Source organism: Meleagris gallopavo, chromosome 16 (assembly GCF_905368555.1).
Source record: "Meleagris gallopavo chromosome 16, MGAL_WU_HG_1.1, whole genome shotgun sequence".
Lineage (NCBI taxonomy): Eukaryota > Metazoa > Chordata > Aves > Galliformes > Phasianidae > Meleagris > Meleagris gallopavo.
Window position 1 is genome coordinate 4,017,497 of NC_139419.1, and position 21,854 is coordinate 4,039,350.

The following is a 21,854-nucleotide window of genomic DNA, read 5'->3' on the forward strand; positions in this document are numbered from 1 at the left end:
TGATGGGAGTAGCCGCACTCCGAGCATCACGATGGCGGCACCGCGCTCACTGCAACAGTTCTAAGGAGGTTCTGCCGCCCTCCTGCAATAGGGACAGTCGCTGTGCAGGGACAGAAGGACTGACAGACACGGAGCGGGGAGGATCCCCGTGTAACCCCGTTCGGCTGCCAGCCCCTCCCCACCCCCCGCTCAGCACACGGTCAGCTGAGCGCTGAGGACCTCTCGCGGCACGGAGCGGAACTGCAGGGCTCGAGCAGCGCCACCCGCACCCCGCGGTGCGATGACAGTCACGTGACCGCGCGGACACCGCCACCTCCAACCGGCAGCCTCCCATCCACTCGCCGACCCTCCCGCTCCCCGCTACGCTTTACAACGCTACAACCCCCCCATCCCCCCGCCCTTCACCCAACCGAGTTCGGCGCCACCACCAGAGCGCATGCGGGGCTCCTCCCACGCCGGGAGGCGGGCGCATGCGCGGTGACGGGACGGTGGCCGCGAGGGCGAGCGGCGCCGATGAACGCATGCGCAACCACGGGACGGGGGCGGGGCCGCGCCTGCGCGGGGCCTCTGTGCCGCCCGCAGCGTAAACAAGGCGCTGGCGGCGATGAGGAGGCCGCGGGCGTGTGGAGCGGACCGGGGCGGCCGGGCTTGAGCTGCGCTGCCTTTTAGAGGCGTCCCCCCGCCGGACGGGGGTGGTTGAGGGTTGTCCCGCCATGAACTTGGCCGGGCAGAGCGGTGACGCCGGCAGCAGCCATCTGCTCTTCGCTAACTTCAACCAGGACAACACGTAAGGGGGCGGCGCCGGTATGGGAGGGCTGGGAGGTGTGGGGGGCCTGAGGGGGTCTGAAGGCACTGGGAGGAGCTGGGGGGGCTCTGAGGTGAAGGGAAGCCCTGATGTGGGACCTTCATCCCTGCTGTTTTACGGGGCTCCCCTCCTTCCATTCCTCTCCTCCTTACGCCCCTGCTCCTATAAATGCTCCCATTGCAACCTCTCTCTTCCTCACCGCCGTGTGGGGCTTGGCTTCCCCTCCTTGTTTCAGAGAAGGGCTGGGAAGGGTTGTATTTCCACCTCCTGGGCTGTGTGGGAGCTGCAGGGTTCATCTCATAGGGACCATGCAATCCTCTTGTCTCCTCTATCTCTGGGATGCTGACCTGGGCAGCTCAGCCTTTGCTTTAGGATGAGGAGGGAGGGCTGTGTGCTCCTCGATGTCACCCAGATCTTTGGGAGAGACCCAAATCTCCAGGAGAGACCCAGGTCTTCCAGGGTCCAAATGCTCACTGTGGCTCTTTCTATCCAGCTCTTTGAAGCAGATTACCTCAGGTTTGGAAAAAAGGTTTCTCGCGTGGTCCTTGGACTTCCCTTTGTCTTCTGTGGTTGATTTAAATTCTGAAAAGGGTCGGGTAGTTCATGCTGCACATCCCGTAATTATTCATAGTTGTGGTGTTCTTAGGCTAGGAGACATTAATGTTATACGGAGTGTTGAAGAGCAGTGTCTTTCAATTCAAGAAACGCTGATAGTTGTAGCAATAAGGAAGGGTCTGCCTGTTTGAAATACTTAGGAAATGAAACTGGTGGGAAGTAGCTGAAAGAACATGTGAAAGGAGGAGTTTTGTTTTAGGAAGTGAGTAAGAGGAAATGACTTCAGGTTGGCATCACTGAATGTAATCCGTGTGTGTCGCGAGGTTTTGTTGTTGGTTTTCTTTTTTTTTTTTTTTAAACAGCTTGCTTGGCTCTCTCACAGCAACTTTAACGCTTTTCCTCATATATTGTAACATGTAGGGATTTTGAAGGCAAGAAGATTGCTTATGACAGCTGCCAGGACTGAGGAGAAGGGTCACATCCGTGAAGGAGATGCTCTGTTTGCTTTTGTAGGTTATACTGGGGGTTCTGGGGTGGAGACAAAGAAGTGGAGCTGGGTAGACCTGAGGCAGGAGAACTTGCAAGTGACTGAGTGGTGGGAGAGAGAGTCTCCAATGCGTTTGCAAGTAAATAGTTATCCATTTGGTGTACTGATTCACACTGAAGACTTCTGCAAGCTGTTTTTCATCAAGTGCAATACAGAGCTTGCTCTGTCATTGTGCATATAAAACATGCCTGTGTTGTGCTCAGATACCATCCATTTTTTACTCATTGCCTGATAAGTTATAGTAAGTGGGAGATCTGTCACCTGTTGTAATTTATAAAGGTCCTTATAAGTTCTTGAAGTTAAGCTGTGCTGTCCAGGTTGATGATCTGAGCTTTAAAATAAAAGCTTTACTATTTCTCTTTCCTTAAAGGAGCTGCCTGTTTTCAGCTGCACGTTAGCTGTATATATTTACAGATCACTGAGCTGTGACAAAAAAATAAAAATTCTGGTATTATCTGTGAAGAAATCTATTTAAGAAAAAGTATAAAACAGTAAAGCTCTGCAACACCTTTGGGAGTAGTTTCTAGCTAAAACACTTGTTTGATGTGCTGTATGACGCAGATAACCAAGTTGCATTCTAGTTCCTAAACTGAGTATGACCTTAGTGATTGTCAGTGTCTTAAGAAGCTTTTATTGTGTTGTTTTTTCCTCTATATTTTTTTCTGCTTATAATATGTTAATTTCTTGTTTGAATAGAGAAACAAGAGGTCAGCTGTCTGGGTTTATTGGTATGCTCCTCTAGACATCTAGAAGATTACCATTTACCAGGTGAGGAGAGGTGAAGAGCTCTTATTAGGGATGAATTACACTTTCCCATGCTGGGCCTTCAAAAGCTTGCTTGTTTGAAACTTGCATTATAAGTAGTAAGTCCTTTTTGAGACAGGCAGAGTGAGCAAATGCAGTTCTTTCAGCCAGCATGTGAAAGACAAGCTTTGTTTATATCCTTTCAGTCAGCAAAGCTCACATCATATTTTAGGGTGTGCTTTATAATTAGAAAAACTGCCGGCAGACAAAACTGGGAAATAAATTATGTGAGTGCATTGTCTTTGTGTTAAAGCTTCAGCAGAGTGCCAGTTCCATGCATGCTCTAATTTCTCTGGCTTACCTGGACAGCAAAGCCAATTGCTGCACATCAGAAAAAGATACGTAGGTCTAGATGGTAAGAATAGGGGTTTTTCTAGTCTTTGTGGAAGGCTTGGTAATTAAACTGCCTCCTGTAGGAAAGAGCTGTGCTTAGTGATGGTTTTTACTCTTGAGAATTTGGACTGCTGGTACTTAAAGGAACATTGTCAGTATAAATGTTGCTACAGCTTTTTCCAGTTGTCCCAATTCCTGGTGACTGAGATGTTTTCTCTAACTTGATTTCAGCTTTTTTTCTTCAGTCTTTGACTTTTTTTAATGTTCGTTTGTAGGTGCTATGTGTAGTGATGCTGTCTCGTCTCTTGAAATAGCATCTACATTAATACATAGGCTGTCTTGCTTATTTATTCCTTATTTCCCTAAGCTTTATTTACATCAGGGTTTGGAGTTATTGGCAGGGAGTGGAACTGCCTGAAAACGCTCCACCTATGAAGCAACAGAAGCAGGTGGTTTGTGGCTTCTCTTTGGTGAAATGATATATTTTCATTAAAGAAAAACAGAGGAGGTCACTTTCAGATGATGTTAGCGTGCTTGTTTGGCCCTTCTCCCCCTGTAAATCAATCATTGCACAACTCGGCCTGGCAGAAGCTTCAGCTTACGGATAAGCAAGCTGACTGAGCACAAGTCAGAAGCGAGCAGCAGAAGCTCTCAGTGATCGTGGTGCTAGCTATGTTTCAGCAGCTGCAAATCTTTAATGACAGATGCTCAATAAGAGCGCCATTTAAGAGCTCTTGAGCACTGTTTGTGTTCCCTCTGGGAGAGCTGCTGTATGGCATGTTTCCCTTATGAAGTTTAAAGCTTGTGAGGGGAGCTTAATATTTTGTAGAAGTATCTGAGCCCGCTCTTGGTAAAGGTGAGCAGCTTTTAAAGCAAGGTTGAAGGCCTCAAAGTTTGTATGCACCTGTAAAATAGGTAAAGCTCTCGGTCTCTAAATTGTTACACAAATATCCCTAGAGAAACGCCTTTGGAAGAGCATAGTATTTAACTTAAATGATCTTCAGGTTCTATTTACAAATTGTATATCAGTAACTTAGGAAATAACAGAAGCCAGCAAACTTCAGAAAAGCTCTAATTGCATTTTAACAATAAGTAATTAAGTAATGACACTTGAAAACCAAATAGGCACAGTAGTTTTGAAAACAGTGCTAACGAGAGGACAAAACAAAGCCTTGCATTTGGATTTCTAATGGAAACATCAGGAAGCCTTATTTGCAAGGCCTCTGCCTTTGTTATGTATGGAGTTGCATGTGGCAGGCATCAGTCCGTCCTGATTCTATGTTCTAAGTAAATACTTATAGTTCTGAAGCTGTAGAATATGTTTCTTGTTGGGGGAGTTGTGTTATAATCCCCTTACCTGGTGATGCTGGAATCTCTGTATTAAGGCTGTCTTCTCTTGATTCTGATGTTGAACTGCTTGTGCTAAGAGCACGGAGTGTTGGGCACTGGGCACTCGCTTCTCTGCCTCGTCAAGTAGGTCCAGGTGTCACTTGTGATTCTTGAGGACAGGAGAGATCTTTATGCTAAGAAGGCTTTCAAGCTGAATTGAAAAGGAAGGAAGGAGAAGGAGATCAAGTGGCTCTCGTATTCAGGAGAGAGCTGAGAGAAGTCTTGTTGCTCTTACTGCAGTGGAGGTGGCAGCTGAGGTGGGTTTGCTTAATGACTCTGGATGAGAGTAGCTGTTCCACAGTGTGTGAGTTTGCACAGGAATTTGGCCTCAGAGCAGCAGCATGTGCTTGGATTCTGAACCTTCTGTTGTCCTGGGCTATTGCTGCATGTTAAGTGATGGGCAAGAGAGGTTTCCTTTTGCTGTAGCAGGTTCAAACTTGCAATGATTCCTTTCCTAATATAAGAGCAGTGTGAAAATCTTTTTAGTTTTTAGTGCTGCTGATAAATCTTCTGAGTGTATGAGTTTCCTGCATTATCTTTTACTGAAATACCAACATTGCTGACCTTTCTATTAAGATGTGTCTAGAAGATGTTACAGCTTGGATTTTGGCAGGCAGCTGGGAGGTGAAAACGGAGCCAAGTGAGCTTTTCCAGTAATTCTATCAGTATTCCATTTCACTGCTTATTATTTTCCCCCTCCCCTCTTCATCATAAGCATTTGTTCACTAAATGTTTTCTCCTTAGAAATTTACATTGGATTTTAAATGAATTGGAACATTAGTATAATGAGACTGTATCGTAATGAAAGGAGGTTTAATTAACCAGTTATTTAAAATAGTAATGACTTCTGGAGTCGTGTTTGTACTGCAAGTCCTCTGTGATAATGAAAAAGGCGAAACCGGTTTTCTCTCTTCTATATTCATATTAAGGGAGCAAAAGAAAACCTGTACCAATTCCTACCCCATCTGAAAAGCTTGTTCTAAAGAATCCAGAGTTTGACCCAGCTGATTTCCCACGTAGGTGAGCGCCCTTACAGGGAATGTCAGCATCTCAAGGGGAGCATGTGAAATATTTCTAAGCACTGGTTGCTTGATGAGGTTAATGTTAATTATTTATGACAGCTGCTCTTGAAAATGCTTTCAAGATTTACCTAGTCTTGAATCAAACGACAGCGTTATCTTTGGAGAAAAAAAATAAGTGGGTAAATACAGTTTCATAAATCACAGCTGCGTTGGTAGTTTTGTACTGGGAAGAAACCTTGGTGGTGAAATAGCTCAAAGTGTGCAATATAAGGCTTGTGACAGAGGCTGCACGCAGTGGGCTGAAAGAACACCTGTGTGTGGTGTGATGGTAGGAAAAAAAACGGCAATTTGGGGGATATTGATCTCTTTTCAATTTCAGTCTCTCCTCAGCTTTTGAAAATTGGTGATAATAAAGCGTAACAGCCACGATGCTAAAGGAGCTTCTGATGATAAATTGCAGTACCTTCGTGTTGGCCACTGCCCAGTTGAGCACTGGTTGAATGGCTTATTGATCATATTTCTTCCCATATGGCAGCACGTTTTCAGGAGGTGAGGTAATTTTGCCAAGATCCTCGTTCTGTGGGATTTGGTCACTTAGGGAGCTATCGAGTGTCTGCAGGGCTTAAGTGTAACGTTGGCGTGATGGGAGATGGGGAATTCAAGTCATCGTGATAGTACTGATACAAATTAGCCTCCTGGATTCTCTTATTACATTTAAAAAGCCTTTTTCCAGTAGTTTCATAACAAGTAATTCAAGAGTGACTTAAAAAAAAAAAAAAAGAAACAAACCCTCCAAAACCAAGGAGAAAAATGGTTGGTTTTCTTGGCTACCCTTGTATACTGAAATGAGTTTAATTATGCTGACATGAGCTGAAACTCCTTGTGTGCAGATATTTTGTGAGTTCATCGTGATCTTGATGGGAAGAAACAACAAAAAGCAGTTGCCAACGGATGGAAAGATCTGTTCTACGCTGCCTTTCTTTTGGCTTCTACTCAATTGAATGGCTTTTAGCATGGATGCAACTCCCTTCAGCCGTTGCTTAGGGCTTGCTTAGATGAAGAATGGCTGGTCAGCAGGGCAAGGAAAATGGGTTTGCTTTCTGGTGTCAGTGACACAGCAATATTAGCATGCTCTTTGGCAAAATGGAGTTCTCGCTGAGGGACTCATCCTATGTCTTATGTGGATTTCTTTTATATTGCAGGGAGTCTTGTGACTCCTTTATTTTTAGCTGAATTGAATGCTTGTCTGCCTTTGTGATGTGACAGTTTTCGTGTCATTCTGCATTGCCCTTTCTTTTGAGGGAAACAATGAAAAAAGTTCTCTTTAGCTTCTCTTAGACCGAATAATAATTTCATGTTTCTATGACGTTGGGATTTTCATTGAGTTGTACAAAAGTCAGGAAAAACAACGGAGAGTCTTCAGCAAATAATCAGAGGCAGTCTGCTGAACATACCAATTCTTCCTGCAATGAAATTAAATCTGGTCTTTCTAGAGTGGCTTAGAAGAGCAGCAACAAAATTTGCCTTTATAGCTTCTCTGTCTCCAAGCCTAATATCTTTTTTTCTTTTTTTAATATCATGGTTATTGCATCTGGAGAGGCTTATTTCTCTTGCCTAGATAGCGAATCTTTTAATTTGAGGGTTTCAGACTTGTTAAATATAATTTCTTAAGCAGACTGTTCCAGCTGCGTTTTTTTTTCCTGGCAGGGGACGTCATACCATCGTGCAGAAGTCCATTTGGTAGCTTGGAACCGTAATTCAGGAGGATAAGCAGTTTTAGGAACAGGTTTTAATTTTCTGGGGACCTTCAAGTCTAAAAAGGACTGGCATTGGAAACATGAGAGAGAATACAGGAGGGGGAAAAAAAAAAATCCAGGAATCTGTGTTGTATTCTAAGCACAGAACTAATGGTCAGTGCATGTGAGTGGAAGTGAGGCATCCTGCAGGGTTCAGGAGGGCAGTTTGGCGTGGGGTGACAGGATTGGGGCTGAGCCTTTTATTGAATGGCTTCCACAGCTCGGCACGTTGAAATGCATCGTGCTCTGTGTTCGTCTGTTAGTTTCCATGTGTCCTGACAGTAATAAATATATGAACTGTAAGTACAGTAATACACTTCCACACAGCTGTGTTTACTGTTAATTTTCTTTAGCTGCTTTGGTGTATGAGGAGCTGCCAGATGAGCATAAGGGTTTTTCAGGCTCAGAATGTAATACCTTTCTTTACTGGAAAAGCCATCAGTCTGTGGGCAAAGCATGAAAATTGAGTAATGGTAGAAAGAATGGTTTGTCATTCATCTTTAATGTTCTGCTGTTGTTGAAATCTGTTTTAACATCAGTGAGGAGCATTTTTGGGAGCACCTCTGATCAGAGTTTCAGCACGACTATTTGTATAACTGAGACCTAACGGTGTTCTTTGAAGATGCTGGAGTGTCATCAAGTAAAAGCAGAGAAAATTGAAGTTGGCAGTATTTAATTCCTTTTCATTTTTTTATATGAAAGCTCTCCTGGGGTGCTTGGGGAAGGTTACAGTATAAAAGAAAAAAAATCCCCAGACAGCCTGAGTTTAAAAGGTCTTGTAGGTCATCTCTCAGGATGAGGAAATGATGGAACTGGTTTGTGTTACATTATTCAAGTCATCTTTCCTCTACACTAAAACTTTTTGTTTCTGTGGAATTGGAGAAATGATCAGCATCCATTGGGCTGTGGGCTGAGAACAGTAATCTCATCAAATGTGAAGCAGGACTGCACACCTGGGGTAATTCTCAAACTCTTTGGCCTTTAAAGAGTTCAGGAAATTATCTGTGTGTGATGGCTTTTCGTGGTCAAACTTTATCACTTTTCTTACTGGGTTAATCCAAGGTGTGAGATGGGGTAAGAATCTCCAGGGGTGATTCACAGCCAATGTCGTTTATGCTCTTGATGGACTTGGTTTCTTTTTCAGATCCCTTGCAGTTGGCAGTAAATCAGGCTACAAATTCTTCTCTCTTTCTTCTGTGGACAAATTAGAGCAGATCTATGAATGCAGTGAGTATCTTTTTTTATTATTTATATTTGTAATTCCATTGGTTGACTTCAGGAAGAATAAGAGTGTTCCATTTTTTCACTGGTTGTTTGAATGTCACATGAGCAGAACCTCAAGTGTATGATGAATAACACACAAATACAAAACAATTGGTTGCTATCAGGGTAAGCCTGTGTCAGTGTTACATATTTAAATTTAAGAGGTAGGCTGTGAAATTTGGTAATAGCTAAGAGAACTTCTCTTTGCTTTTCTAGTTTTATGACCAGCAGCCAAGTAATGTAGCATCTGGGTATAAAAATAAAAAGTCTTTGAGAATGTCTTTGGGGTCTCTATACTGGCTTTTTTGGGGCAAGTCACCACTCTTATACTCTTATCAAAAAATCCTAAGCCCTGGTCATCATTTTTGAATCCAGTCTTTGCTGTGAAACACAATAGCTGCAGCTTTACTCATTCAAAAAGGCTGAATAATCTAAATTCTGGTAACTTTTTAAGTATGGGTCACAGTTAAGCAGGATATGAGATAAAATGGAGGTGTGCCTGGAGGAGAAGCAGCAACCCTGCTTTCCCAACTTTCTTCCTCTTTTTGAGATGGTTGTAATGGTTCAATAAATGCTGTGTACAAGCACTCCTCCCTTTTTTATAAGCCATATGCAAGCGGATAGTGCCAGTAGCCACAATGTCAGCCTGCACACAAGAATCCTGCTGTATCACACTATACAACAGGATTGTCTTTGGACTCCATTCCCACAGTGACCTGACCTTGTGTCATCATAAGTTTGGAAATGGTGTGTGATTCAGATCGCCTATTATCTGCAGTTGCAGCCTGCTTGGGTGTACAGTCAGTGGAAAGGAGTAACTGTGACGTTTAAATTAGGCACTTGTGGTCAGATGAATTGTGTTGCAGCTACATCTGCCCAACTGAGTCATGGTCTGGTTGTACTGGTTAATGGGTGACTTGAATTCCATTTTATGCTGTTGATATTTGGTACCTGACTTCTGTAGTATGTTAGGCACTTACGGTATCTGGCCTGATATGACCCGAAGAGACTCAGTGAAGAGGACTCCTGTTACATGAGACACTGAAGAAACATACTGGGAGAGGTTGAGCTGAACTTGCAGAACTATCTGGAGGTAGTCCTTGAAAGAAAAAGTATAGGTAGGATAAAGTACTTTATTCAGAATATTGCAGTGGAGCAGCTGGGATTAGAATTTAGACCTGCTGATTCAGGTCCTGTCTTCAAACCATTCTGGGCTGCCTGTGTTAGCTTAACCTTTCATATTAGGAATTTTCCTCCGTGACCCTTAAGTCTGCAGATAAGGAGCACAGAATTCAAGATGACTTTTAATAGAAAACCTGGTGGTTTGACCTGCGTAAGCCAGTCTGACTTGGCCTCTGCTCATCTAAATACTTGAGTTTTTTGTAGTTAAATAGTAGCAGTTAAATAGTTTTTGGTCTTGGACTTGCCACCAGTGCATGTTTAAAACTGTAACCTTAGCATGGGGGCGGTGGGCTTTTCTGGTACCTCCTTCTAGGAAGGAAAAGTATTTTGAGGCCTCACCATCACACATGGCTCCTGCCTCCAACTTAGTTTGTACGTAGAATTGTAGAGTCCTAGAACTGCGTGGTTCTAGAGACTGTGTCATTTTGGGTGAGCATTTGTAAGGGCCTTGCTCTTTGGGTGATCTGCAAGTTCTTATGTGGATGTCTGAGGTAAATGACAACATATACTCTGGCTGTCCCTTATTTGATAGAACAACTAAAAAGAATGGGAGGTTTCTTTGTCCCTGCTACAGACATCACCGTGGCTGCAAATCACCCAACTCCCTGCTCAGTTGACCAAAAGTGAGTTTTGTATTGGAGGGTTCTTTGAGGCCTAATGAACATTTAGAACTTCTTCACGCGCCTGGATTAAAAATGGAATAAAAGCACATCTGATTGTAATCTAGCTGCTTCTAACCAGCTCTTGTGCATGCCTGTGTTCATGAAACTATAATTTCGTTACATTTGCCTGTTCTTCTCTCACTGTTGATGCTTACTCCATTTTGCAGCTCTTTGTTTTTACTGTATTTTCAGTCTGACTTGCTGGTGGTACTCACAGTGGATAGAACATAGATACAAATAGGAAAAGAAACCAAACTGGTTAACAGCACTGCTATAGGACTTAACTGGTTCTATTAAAAATGATTAATTCCTACAGCTGGCTGTAGGATGTGCAGTCTATCCTGGTACTTCTCCTGAATGCTGCTCATTAGGAAGCATAAATGACTTGGCAGCTGTGAAGAGACTTTTATCATTTCTTCCTGTTAGGAGAAGACAAAGGAACAGAGGTGCATCCTGTATTTTTCAAGTGAATTTAATTAAAAGACTATCACAAAGCTTTTCTCTGGAATGGTCACTATCATAGTGTAGGAAGTCTCCTTGTGGTAACAATCTGAGAATGTTTATACTTTTTAGGAGCTTTCATTTTTGGAGGTTTGTTGTTTTATTTCTTCCCCTTGCCCATAACAGCTGGATTCCTGATGGTGTTCTTCCCTGCTGGCTAATCTGCATCAGCTCTTCTTCATTTGTTCTCTGCTGCTGTTCCCCTTCTGAAATACCAGTTCTCCTGCCTTCCTGGGAGCAAAACAAGTCCCAGCAGCTGCCTTAACACAGCTGCCCCTGGATGGGGAAAGAAACTGAGGATTCCCTCCCCAGCCTCAAGGATCAGAGGGCAATCAGGCTGTGGTCTGGGGTCTCTGTGCACCAGTCCTCTCTGGCTCTTCTGAAAGGATGCTGTTATTATGGAGGGCTCTGGGCTGGGATGGAAAGCTGATAAGCTGTACTGTCAGCTGATTGGAAATCTTTCATGTTACTTTTCTGCATCTAGAAGTCTATGCATGAGAGGTTACTGAAACAGATTTTTGTGTTCATCTTCTTCAAGCGTTGTGCTGTGTGTGGCATCTGGAAAATGGAGAGAAATTCCTTGAAAACAAACTCATTTCTAAAACACATTATCCCTTTTGCAAAAGTGAGGAAATTGAATTTTCAAAGCCTCTGTGAGCAGTCTTGTCTTCTCTGGAAAAATACAATCTTGCTTATTAGATTTGGATAAAAGTCAATTATGTTGCACGAAGACTGAAAATGCTCATTATAAACCCCCCTTCTTTTCTGCAGGGAGGCTTTTGCTTTCCTGCTCTTGCGTACAGAATTAAATATTTTCTGTTCTTTTCCCTGAAATAACTGCCCAAAGAAAGCACTTTCAAAGCTGATATGTTACACAGTGATGGCATTGTAATGCACTGGGAATGTTAGAACATTTTTGTTGGTTTTTTTGTTTTTCTCATGGAATTCCTGTCATGGGTGATGAGAACAGTGCCAATTGTTTGATAAGCCTTTCGGCCAAAACAGAAGCCTTCAGAAATAAGCTGGCTGTTTCCTTTTGTCTTCTGGCAGTTCTGTCGTTTAAGACATGTTAAGCATTGACCTAATCCAGATTCCCATTTCTGAAAAGTGTGGCCGTTTCCGTGGATCAGTGCCAGAGGCTCACATCACTTGTCTTGATTCCTTCCTATAAGGGAAGGGCGGATGTAGCCAGCAGCCTTGGGAGAGCTGCAGGATGGGGAAAACTCCTGCTTTTTCTTGACATGGAATAGCTTTTTATTCATTCTGCGTTAGTGTCAAACGCCTGTGTGCAGCTAGCTTTGTTTCTGAGTGCAGTTTATCCAGCAAGGGAGTTGGCTGTCAGCTGTGAGTGTTAAGTGCCCCCATACTGTTTTGAAGCATGTTTCTGTTGGTTCCTTAAAAGCTGCTATGGAGGCAGTGTCTAGAGGGTCAGTCAAAACCTCATGAGAAGGAGAAACAAAAGCCAGGGTGCCACTGGTGGGATTTGGGCTCCTACCAGTTTGGTCCAGTACAGCAGATGCTCTGGAAGTACATCTTTGCTGGAAATCCCAGGCTCAGCAACCCGCTGTCTGGTTTTGAATGATGACATGGGCTCCTCCTTTGTATCCAAGTGCTCTCGTAGTAGAACACATGACAAAATTAAAGCTGTTTTATGGCTATGCATGCAGACTGTGATTCAGGGGTTCCTGTTTAAATTGGTTTTAGGTAGTATCAGTGTGATACGTTGTATATTTTAAAAATACATAAATAAAGTCAGTGGCTGAAACAGTTTTAAGACAAATGAGTTTACCAACTTCTTTACATAATCTTTTTCTTTTCTTTTATGGGGAAATGTGCAGGCTCGTAGCATTGCTTTAGAGGAAAGAGAACAGCAAAGAAAACGTTTTGCTTTCCTAGGTTTCTATGGAGAGAACAAAATCCTAAGTTTCTGGACCTTAACTCTCCATCCTACCTTAACTCAGCCATAGTGCCAGAATGTTTGTGTTCTTAGACTGTACTACCTTGGACTGTATTCCCTGCTAATACACGTTGTTCTCCTTCCCTGAAATCTCCCTCTGTGTTTTGTTTCCCCTCCCTTGCTGTGGTTCCTCAGCTGACACTGAAGATGTGTGCATTGTGGAGAGGCTGTTCTCCAGCAGCCTGGTGGCCATAGTCAGCCTTAAAGCTCCACGCAAGCTGAAGGTTTGTCACTTTAAGAAGGGGACAGAGATTTGCAACTACAGTTACTCCAACACCATCCTGGCTGTCAAACTCAACAGGCAGGTGAGTAATAATTTTAGTGAAAGCAGGAGGGCTTGTAGAACTTATTCCAGCAGTTTCTCTGGTGGGTGGTTTTTCCTTTGGTGACAGAACTGCTATTTGAAATTAATTTCCATGCTTCCAGGTGTAGCTGGAACATTTTATGGCATCTGAGTAGCCCTGTTTGGTTAAGAATTTCTGGTTCTGTGTTTATATGTTTTCGCCAGAATGCCTTGAGCAGGCTGGTCTGACCACAGTGTTGACCCTGCTTCGAGTGGGTGGATAAGAGTGTTTTCCATTCTGGAGGGACAAAGTTTTTGAATTCCAGAGACCTGCCATGGTCTCTTTCATGTTTAGGATCACAAGATGACTCCAATTGGAAGTACGTGGGGACAACGATTTCTGATGGGCCAAAATTTAAACCTCAAGTTGCTTTTAATATTTTTAAAAACAGTTTGAATCCTTCAAATGCTATCACTGATCTGGTGTAGTTTTTAAGTTGGGTGCTTGCAGTACTAAGTCATTGGCAGGTTCTTCCACAAATACAGTTCTCTGTCTTCAACCAGTTCATTCGAAGTGGAGAAAATAGCATCTGGATGATGAGCTCTTGTTAGTGTCCATCTCTGCCCTCAAAATCAGATGTGAGATAATGGGATTCGTGTTTAAAATTGTAAGGGAGACAGTGACTGATGTTATTTCTGACACAGTGAGGTAGCATTAAGTGGGTCAGGTCTCGTTAAACAGTTGTCCAGATACAGTCACCAAAGGGCAAATGAGGCGTTGAAGAACTCTAATTGTTTGCTTGCTTTTCAAGTACCTCACAAGTGAGATGAATAAGTAATAGGCTCTATAAACAGTTTCTAAAAGTCTTGTATATTTTTCTTTCTAGCCAAAGCAGGTAGTGGGGCCCACATGTGAATTGGCCTTTAGAGGGAGAGAAATACACATGGGCAGGCAGAGAATAAGGGTGGATAGGTATAGAGAATGAATAAGCAAGCCAGAACCTATGTAGTAGAGTAAATCATTTTCATTTAAATCAATTTACAATGGTGTGGTTAAGAGAAGTCAAGTATGCTGGTCACTTCAAGTGTCTGAGAGCATTATTGCAGTATTGAAACCTTGTCAAGAGGTCTATGTTATGTCAGACTCATGTCTTCCCATCAGGTTGGTACAAACTTTTCTGTATTGGAAGGTACCAGCTGCACTTGGATGCTTTTTTTTTTTTTTAGAATCAGTAACTTCATATAAACTCTCTTCATATCACCATTTAATCTGTCCCATGTCTAGAGGCTGATAGTATGTCTGGAAGAGTCTCTTTATATACACAATATACGAGACATGAAGGTATTACATACAATCAGGGAGACGCCGCCCAATCCAGCAGGTAAGTGTGCTGTTAAACTACCTTAAACTGCCTCCTCTGTATTCCAGTCTGCTCGTGTAGATGTGTTGGAATGTTAGATCAGAAAGAAGCAATGGAGATGCTTACGAGTTAGATCTCTCCAGCAGTTGGTACAAATAAAAGCTATGTCAAGCTGATGCTTTAGGAATTTCTTCTACTTGGTCAGTTAGCGTAGTTCTGACAGTATTTTTACTTTGTTCTAAGCTTTATTAGTAATTACTTAAACAAGTACTCTTGAGATTTCTTATCTCTGTTCTGTGTCTGTTGATGCCTTGTGAGAATGATTGAGTTGATGTTTGCAAGATTTGAATGTAGAGTCAGAAAGCTTTACCTTTTAAGATTTTGAATTTGCTTCTTTCTGACTGTGCTTTGTTGTTTTCTTTTTTTTGTTTGTTTGTTTCAAAATTCATTCTAGGGTTGTGTGCTTTATCAATAAACAATGACAACTGCTATCTGGCCTATCCAGGGAGTGCAACTATTGGAGAAGTACAGGTCTTTGACACCATCAATCTGGTAAGGGTCTTTGTGAAGTCTGTTTTCCTTTCCTGCAGTTTTTGGAAATGATTCAAAGTTCTTAAAGAAGAATTACTAGACATAGAGGTCCAACCACAAAAAAATTGCAGTATCCTTTATACTTAGGCATTATAAAATGTTGACAAAGAGAAGTAAGACCATTGAGTAGAGCTGGCAAATAGGTGGAGCAGAAGTACAGTTACTTCTAGTAGAGTTGTCTTTACAAGCAGAAGAAAGCTACTTATTCTCTATGCGTGTGCTTCAGTAATTTTGTGTACTTTCACATAGCAGTTACTGAAATTGTTGTCCATAAATAAGGCTCATATTTACCTTGAGTGCTCTTACACACACAGATTTAAGCTGTGAGTGTGTAGTGTTTAACGTGTGCTGTACTAAGGTTCTGTTTTATTGATTCACTCCTGCAGAGAGCTGCTAATATGATCCCAGCTCATGACAGTCCCTTGGCTGCTTTGGCTTTTGATGCAAGTGGTACTAAACTTGCCACTGCATCAGAAAAGGTAAGGTGTCTTTTTATTGATTTCCCTGCAATGATAAACTTAAGTGGTCTGAAACAAATTTTGTTTTTAAGCGTGCACAATTCTACTCGCAAGTGCTAAAAAAAAAGGCCTAGAGTTATAACAGGTCTTAAGTTAAGAACTGTTAATTATATTTGACTAAAGTTCCAAGCTGCAAAGTGTTGGATAATAAGGTTATTTGAATAAGTACATTTTAATCGGGCTGTAATCAGGGCAGTCCTCTAAGTTCTGCTGTTAGTGCAGGGTACTTACTAGAGATGCTATCTTCCTAATGAAAGCCACGCAGTTAAAGTCAGAGAGTTGTCTTGCCTGGTTTTGGCACATGATGACAAATGGTCTGTCTGAACTGCATAAATTCAAAAGCATGAAGCCTTTGCTGTCTGGCTAATAAGCTTACAATATAAAGATGTAGCATGATTGCACCTGATAAAGGCAAAAAGGCATCCAGATGAGTATACTTACAGATAACAAACATGGTTGTTTTCATGATCAAATGTAATAAGAGGAGCTGTTCTTGATGCACAGCTTGTACTCTACATTAGTAGCTCCCACCTTGTTGTTTCTCCATTCTTCAAACACATCTTACAAACAAGCTCTATAAATATTTCATGCTAGTATGTGGTGTGCATCAGCTGTGCTAAGTTAACAGCAAAATGGTTTGCTCACTAGTGCTAATACACAGTGTGAAAACTTGAAATGATAATGGAAGATGACTTTTCTTTTTCTTTGCAGGGGACAGTGATAAGAGTGTTTTCCATTCCAGAGGGACAGAAACTCTTTGAATTCCGGAGGGGAGTGAAGAGGTAAAGCTGATCCAAGCCGGTTATCTGAAGCTCATTCTTGACAATAGATCTCCAGCGTGCTCTGCAGTTCAGCTAGCTTCCTAATTATTGCCTGTTGTTGTATTCCTCTAACCCTGCCTGTATGCTTACCACATTTTCAGTTTGAATGTCTTCCAACTTCTCTTCTTAAGACTTGACTATTCTACAAATCAGTCCTGTCCAGATTTTACTTCCTCTTGCATTTTAAAAATTCATTGGCAAGGAAACTTGTTTAAAGTGGATCAAGTCTTGTAAGATATATTATATTTTTAAGGCAAATGGAAGCAGTACATCTAATTTTCTCCATCTTTTAAACCCTGCTTGTACTGTGGCCATTGAAAGTCATTTTGACATTATACTGTAGTTTGTGGTAGTAGTAAGTCTAGCTGTCCTCTACTTCATGTAGAAGTAAGACTGAGTTCAGATTGTTCCTGGCTGGGCCCTCCATATCTGGTATTTGTCAGAGTTAAATGTCATTTAAAATGTTAGTAAGGGGGCTCTTGCTCTTAACAGCTTTTAGAAGGTATTGGGAGATTCAAAATGCTTTACTATGGAAGTGGGTTTTTTTCTTATTATTTACGAAGCAGTGTTTACTGAGAGATCTCTTTAAGCCAGTCACTTTGGGTAAACTGCAAGTCCTGTAATCTCTGACAGAAGAAAAGGAGTGTGTGATTTTACTGTACAGCCACAGTTCCTTCCAGCTATCACAGTACATCTTGTGTGAATGCTATGGAGTTTCTTAGCGGTGAATGTCCAGAAAGACTTCTACCTACCAAGAAGAAGAAATACTCTCTTTTAAGTCAGTTCCCATGAGTCACCTAACACTGGCTTTTTCTAATACCAGATGCTTTTGCATTAGAATGTCAAAAATAATGCTTTGGTGTTTTTTTTTCCTCTTTATGCCTTCCCACTAGGTGTGTGAGCATCTGTTCGTTGGCTTTCAGCATGGATGGCATGTTTTTGTCTGCATCCAGCAACACAGAGACAGTGCATATCTTCAAACTTGAGACTGTGAAAGAAAAGTAAGTTTCAGAGATGCCTTAGACTTTTCAAGGAAATGAAAGAAACAGGATGAGCTCTTCAAAGAGTGAACAGACTTCACTTGAACGCTTTGTAAAATAAAGGACATGACAAATCAGTAATGAATCAGCAGTTGTTCCTGATCTACATATTGTTCTTGTAATTAATAGGATAAGTATTGCTGCCAAAGAGGAATTGGGCATCCTTGGCAGAGGAATGTGAGGGTAATTTGTTTTTATTTATATTTTTTCACCTCTGACATCCATTATGAAAGATCTATCTTGGCAGAACCTTCCAGCTGCCTACATGATTCTAAAAAGCACCATCTTGTAAAATGTTTCTGTTTACAGTTTGAGAAGACAGTCTTATTTATAACTTCTGTTGGAGATGGTGGTTTGGTTATTGATTAAACAGGTGAATAATATCTGGATGTGTAGCTCTTTACAGTAGGTCTTATTTTTGTGTAATAACCGTTATGAAATGCAGCTGTATAAACACAAGTATCAATTTACAATTGGACATGCTTTAGCAACAGGCCGAGGGTATTATAGGACATACTGTGCCCTGCAGTGTAAATTGAGTGCATTGAGTTCTCAAGGCTGTCAGTAATCCCTGAAGAAAAACAAATAACTGTTTAATCTCTTTCAAAATGAAAAGAAGTTTTGAAATGTCGACCCACCTTTTTCTCCATTTTTGAAATCGAAGTTAGACACATCTTTCTTGTTTCTTCCAAATTGTAGACCTCAGGAAGAGCCTACAACCTGGACAGGTTACTTTGGAAAAGTACTGATGGCCTCAACAAGCTATCTGCCCTCTCAAGTAACAGAGATGTTCAACCAGGGTAGAGCCTTTGCTACAGTCCGCCTGCCATTCTGTGGGCACAAAAATATCTGTGCACTTGCCACGTGAGTAAAGAAATGGTGCTTGCATTCACCACCTACTGGGTTGCCACATCGAGCTACAGAAAAGCAGACACTGTAGGGTATACTTCCACTCCAGCTGAGTGGATAGCACACAGAGGAATGGATCCCTGTAGTGCTTTCAGAGCCTATTCTGGCTTAAGAGCTGTGTGTTGGAGCTCATGGTCCTGTGAGAGACAGAGAGGGAAAGATGCAGTGTTTGGATAAGCAGTAGACTATTTAAGAGTTGTTTAAAGATGCCTTCTGATTTTCAAAGAGGTCTGTTGAGAACAGATCTGTGGGCTTAAAGGCATTTACTTTGCTGCAAAGTAAAGCAATTTACACTAACGGTTAAAGAAGTCCTTGAAAGCAAGTCCATGTTGTTCTTGTCTCTAGAACTGCATAGCATTTGTTAGAGTTAATTTTGAGAACTCAGTATAACCTTTTTTGTCATCTCCAAAGGCAGGACCCATTTGGCACAGCTACCAAAGCAATGAGCTGAGCAGTAGTAAATTTATTTTATAGAGATTCTGGAGTTTGTGTGCTTAATTTGCTTCATGTCTGTGTCTCTGATCTGGAAGCACCCTTTAAGCAATAATTAAACTTTGTAGCATTTCTGAAGAAAGTAAATACTTCTCCAGAGACAAACACTGTAACCTGTTGTGCAAAGCTGGTATCAGGATGGTAACTTCTCGGTTTGCTTTCCTGGATTACGTGTAAACTGCTTGATCCCCAGGGCATCCTATTAGCCCCATTGTGGTTACACCTTATTTTTCCATGTAGATGTTTCCTAGGTGTTCTGTCTGTGCAACTGTTAGCAGTATTGCCTATCTAGGAGAAGCGAGTGTGGAAAACAGTGGCTTGAAATCACAGGAGAAGAGCAGAGGGTGCTGATATGAAACTTAAGTGCTCATTAGTTTCCTCTGAACATTCCTAGAATTCAGAAGATCCCTCGTTTATTGGTGGGAGCTGCTGATGGGTATCTCTACATGTACAACCTAGACCCCCAAGAAGGAGGAGAGTGCACACTGATGAAGCAGCACAAGTAAGTTCACAGTAGCTGAGGACTGTTGCCTTTTATTGCTTCACAAAATTCAGTTTGTTCTTAAACTTGGTTCCGTGCTGCAGAGGTCTAACTTAGAGCAGCTTGTTTTTTAAACTGGCTTTTTATCAGACCTCTGACATGAATGAGTAACTCCAGAATCCCCTTGTGCCATCCTTCCTTCTATCTTCTACTCTAAGCACTGCTTTACCAGCAGAAACTTAACGCTGTCCGACTGCAGTGAAGAATCAATTGCTGTTAGCTGTGTGATCCCATTTCCTCCTTCTCTGCAGTTTGAGTTAAGTTACTTTGACAAGAACCTGAAACATCTGACACCATTCCCTTCATCAATAAATCAAGTAGTTAGAGAAATGAGAAAGTGTTACTCTAACTTCATGGAGGGAAATCTGGCCCATGAAATTTTATCTGTATTCTCTCTCTCTTGTTAAAATTCCTTGCATGTAGAGCAGCCAAATAATGTTTTGTAGCAGTACTGTAGAATACTTAAAGAAATATGACAGGGCCTTGTTATTTTTTCTAAGATTTGAAGGGAACAGATAGATTAATATAATTGCTTTACTTACATGATCAATCATAAAATTAAATCATGGTGTGATATTACATATCCCTTGCATTATGACAGAAGCACGTGGAATTGGAAATGATAACTGCCTTCCCTGAAGAGACCACATTCTTCCTGTTGTATTCTTGCACATCTAATGAGATATTCTTGTGTAGCTGTCAGCTAAAGCTGTGTTATGTCTAGGCAGATCACCTCTCCGACTAACACTTCTCTTCTTGGTAGGCTCGATGGCAGCATGGAGCCAGCCAACGAGATCCTGGAGTCTGCATCCCATGACCGGCCGTTGGTGGCACAGACGTACAGTGCTGCTGTGACTAAAGGTACATATGTGCCTTCCTCACCCACAAGGCATGGTAAGGAGAAGGCTGGAAATGGGGCAGAGTGCCTCTGCATGTTGCTTTATTCTGGATGGCTGCGTGAGCTCGTCTGCTTCAGCGCTGAGCTTTTCATAACTGTGAGAGTGATGTGAGGCACTGGTGAGTGGTAGGAAGAGAGCATTCACAATGTACAGCAGCTTTCTGTAGATGAACCACTCATCTTCGCTAGTTTCTGGGTAGAGCATTGTCTTGAACTGTGTTCAGTTACCTTAGTAATAGTGGCAGTACTTGCCAAATGGTTCTTGAGATGCTGTAATTGTTTTATGAAGGAGTTCTGAACCCAGACCTCCAGCAAAGCATCTGATTTTTGTAGCACTTTTTTTTGTCTGTGATGTTGTTTCTGTAGTTCCTTATGGCAGTTGTGACCTTTTAGCCCAATTTGCTGCTCTGTTAAGTTGAGAGGATGAGAATTTAGTTTATGCTGGAGTTCCCACGTGAGTAGAGCTTGTGTATATGGCTCTTAGCATCTTTGTATAGCACTTGGGTTAATGTTTCAGTTGGGAGGAAGCATAGTCCGCTCATACAGCATCAATTCTGCAGTTGCAGCTGTAATGGATGGATAGAGAGTATAAAAACATAACTGCCCCGAAGCAACAATATGCATTGCACACATGCAGAGTAATCACAAACTGCTCTTGGCTTGGAGAAACGTGGTCATAATGAAGGCAAACATAGGGTGGCAGTGAAACTGTTGCAAATAACGTCTGGTACTTCAGCTGGAATGGCTGCTTCGTTGGATCCAAGCCTTAGTTTGTGCTGCTGATCATCAAACTACTTCTCCCTTTCTTTGCAGCTTATACGGATGACCTGGGAGCTGTGGGTGGAGCTTGCCTGGAAGACGAAACCAACTCACTCAGATTGGATGAAGACAGTGAGCATCCCCCCATGATCCTTCGGACAGATTGAACTTTGACCTGTGAACTCACTCCTGAAGCAGAGAACACTGGCTTGATGTTTCTTGAGGAATCTCGTGTTATGCTGCTATGAACTTTGACATGAGTTGGGAGAGAGGATGACAGACTCTTACAGTTTTAAGTCGTAGCTGTAGTTCTAATTCTATACCATTGGAAAAAAATATATGGTTTTCAATTCAGTGGCTTTTAATCTTGCTTATCTATTTTAGCTGTGTTTTTTGTTGTTTTTTTTTCATTGCCAAAACCTGCTGTTTGTGCAGCCCTCAGAGCCTACTAGCTTTGCATGCGTTCATGTGCCAAGCAAGCATAGGAGGGGGAGAGAGAGAGAGAAGCCACTTTATAACAAACTCAAGTTTGTATTTTTTTTATATATGTATATAATACTTAGCTTATATGAGGAAGGAGTAGAGAAGTGGTTTTGGAAGCTGAGACTAGTTCTGCACTGACAAAGGTCCAAATGGTTTCCTGTGCATGGGCTTGCAGGCATACCTAGTGACTGACATGCAATCTTTCAAATGCAACGGCCTGGTTTTTTGGTTTTTTTTTTGGGGGGGGTGGTTCTCCCTCCCCTTTCCTGGACCATTTTGTTAATTAAAATTCCTTCTGAATGTTGTGTATTTGTGGGAGTGTTCTGTTTGTTGGGACTGAAA

General features: G+C 42.0%; 1 protein-coding gene across 2 annotated transcripts; it reads left to right on the forward strand.

The window, feature by feature from the left end:
• Positions 1-520: 520 nt before the first annotated feature.
• On the forward strand, positions 521-21,821 carry WIPI2 (WD repeat domain, phosphoinositide interacting 2). 2 transcript variants are annotated; one of them, XM_010719626.4, is made up of 12 exons: positions 521-787; positions 8,396-8,478; positions 12,952-13,121; positions 14,385-14,481; positions 14,915-15,012; positions 15,438-15,530; positions 16,281-16,351; positions 17,284-17,391; positions 18,130-18,294; positions 19,226-19,333; positions 20,136-20,233; positions 21,084-21,821. In XM_010719626.4, the coding sequence occupies exons 1-12, from the start codon at positions 714-716 to the stop codon at positions 21,194-21,196; spliced, it is 1,278 nt and encodes a 425-aa protein (XP_010717928.1). In that variant the 5' UTR covers positions 521-713; the 3' UTR covers positions 21,197-21,821. The 2 variants fall into 2 exon arrangements, with proteins under 2 accessions (XP_010717928.1, XP_010717927.1); XM_010719625.4 differs by having other exon boundaries at positions 523-787; positions 20,136-20,266.
• The last annotated feature ends 33 nt before the right edge of the window (positions 21,822-21,854 follow it).

Excerpts from the sequence above, each read along its gene's own strand:
- WIPI2 (XM_010719625.4), top strand. The coding sequence starts at position 714 with ATGAACTTGGCCGGGCAGAGCGGTGACGCCGGCAGCAGCCATCTGCTC. Across the intron at positions 14,482-14,914 it reads GACGCCGCCCAATCCAGCAG|GGTTGTGTGCTTTATCAATA; the intron begins GTAAGTGTGCTG and ends AATTCATTCTAG. Across the intron at positions 20,267-21,083 it reads TTCCTCACCCACAAGGCATG|CTTATACGGATGACCTGGGA; the intron begins GTAAGGAGAAGG and ends CTTTCTTTGCAG.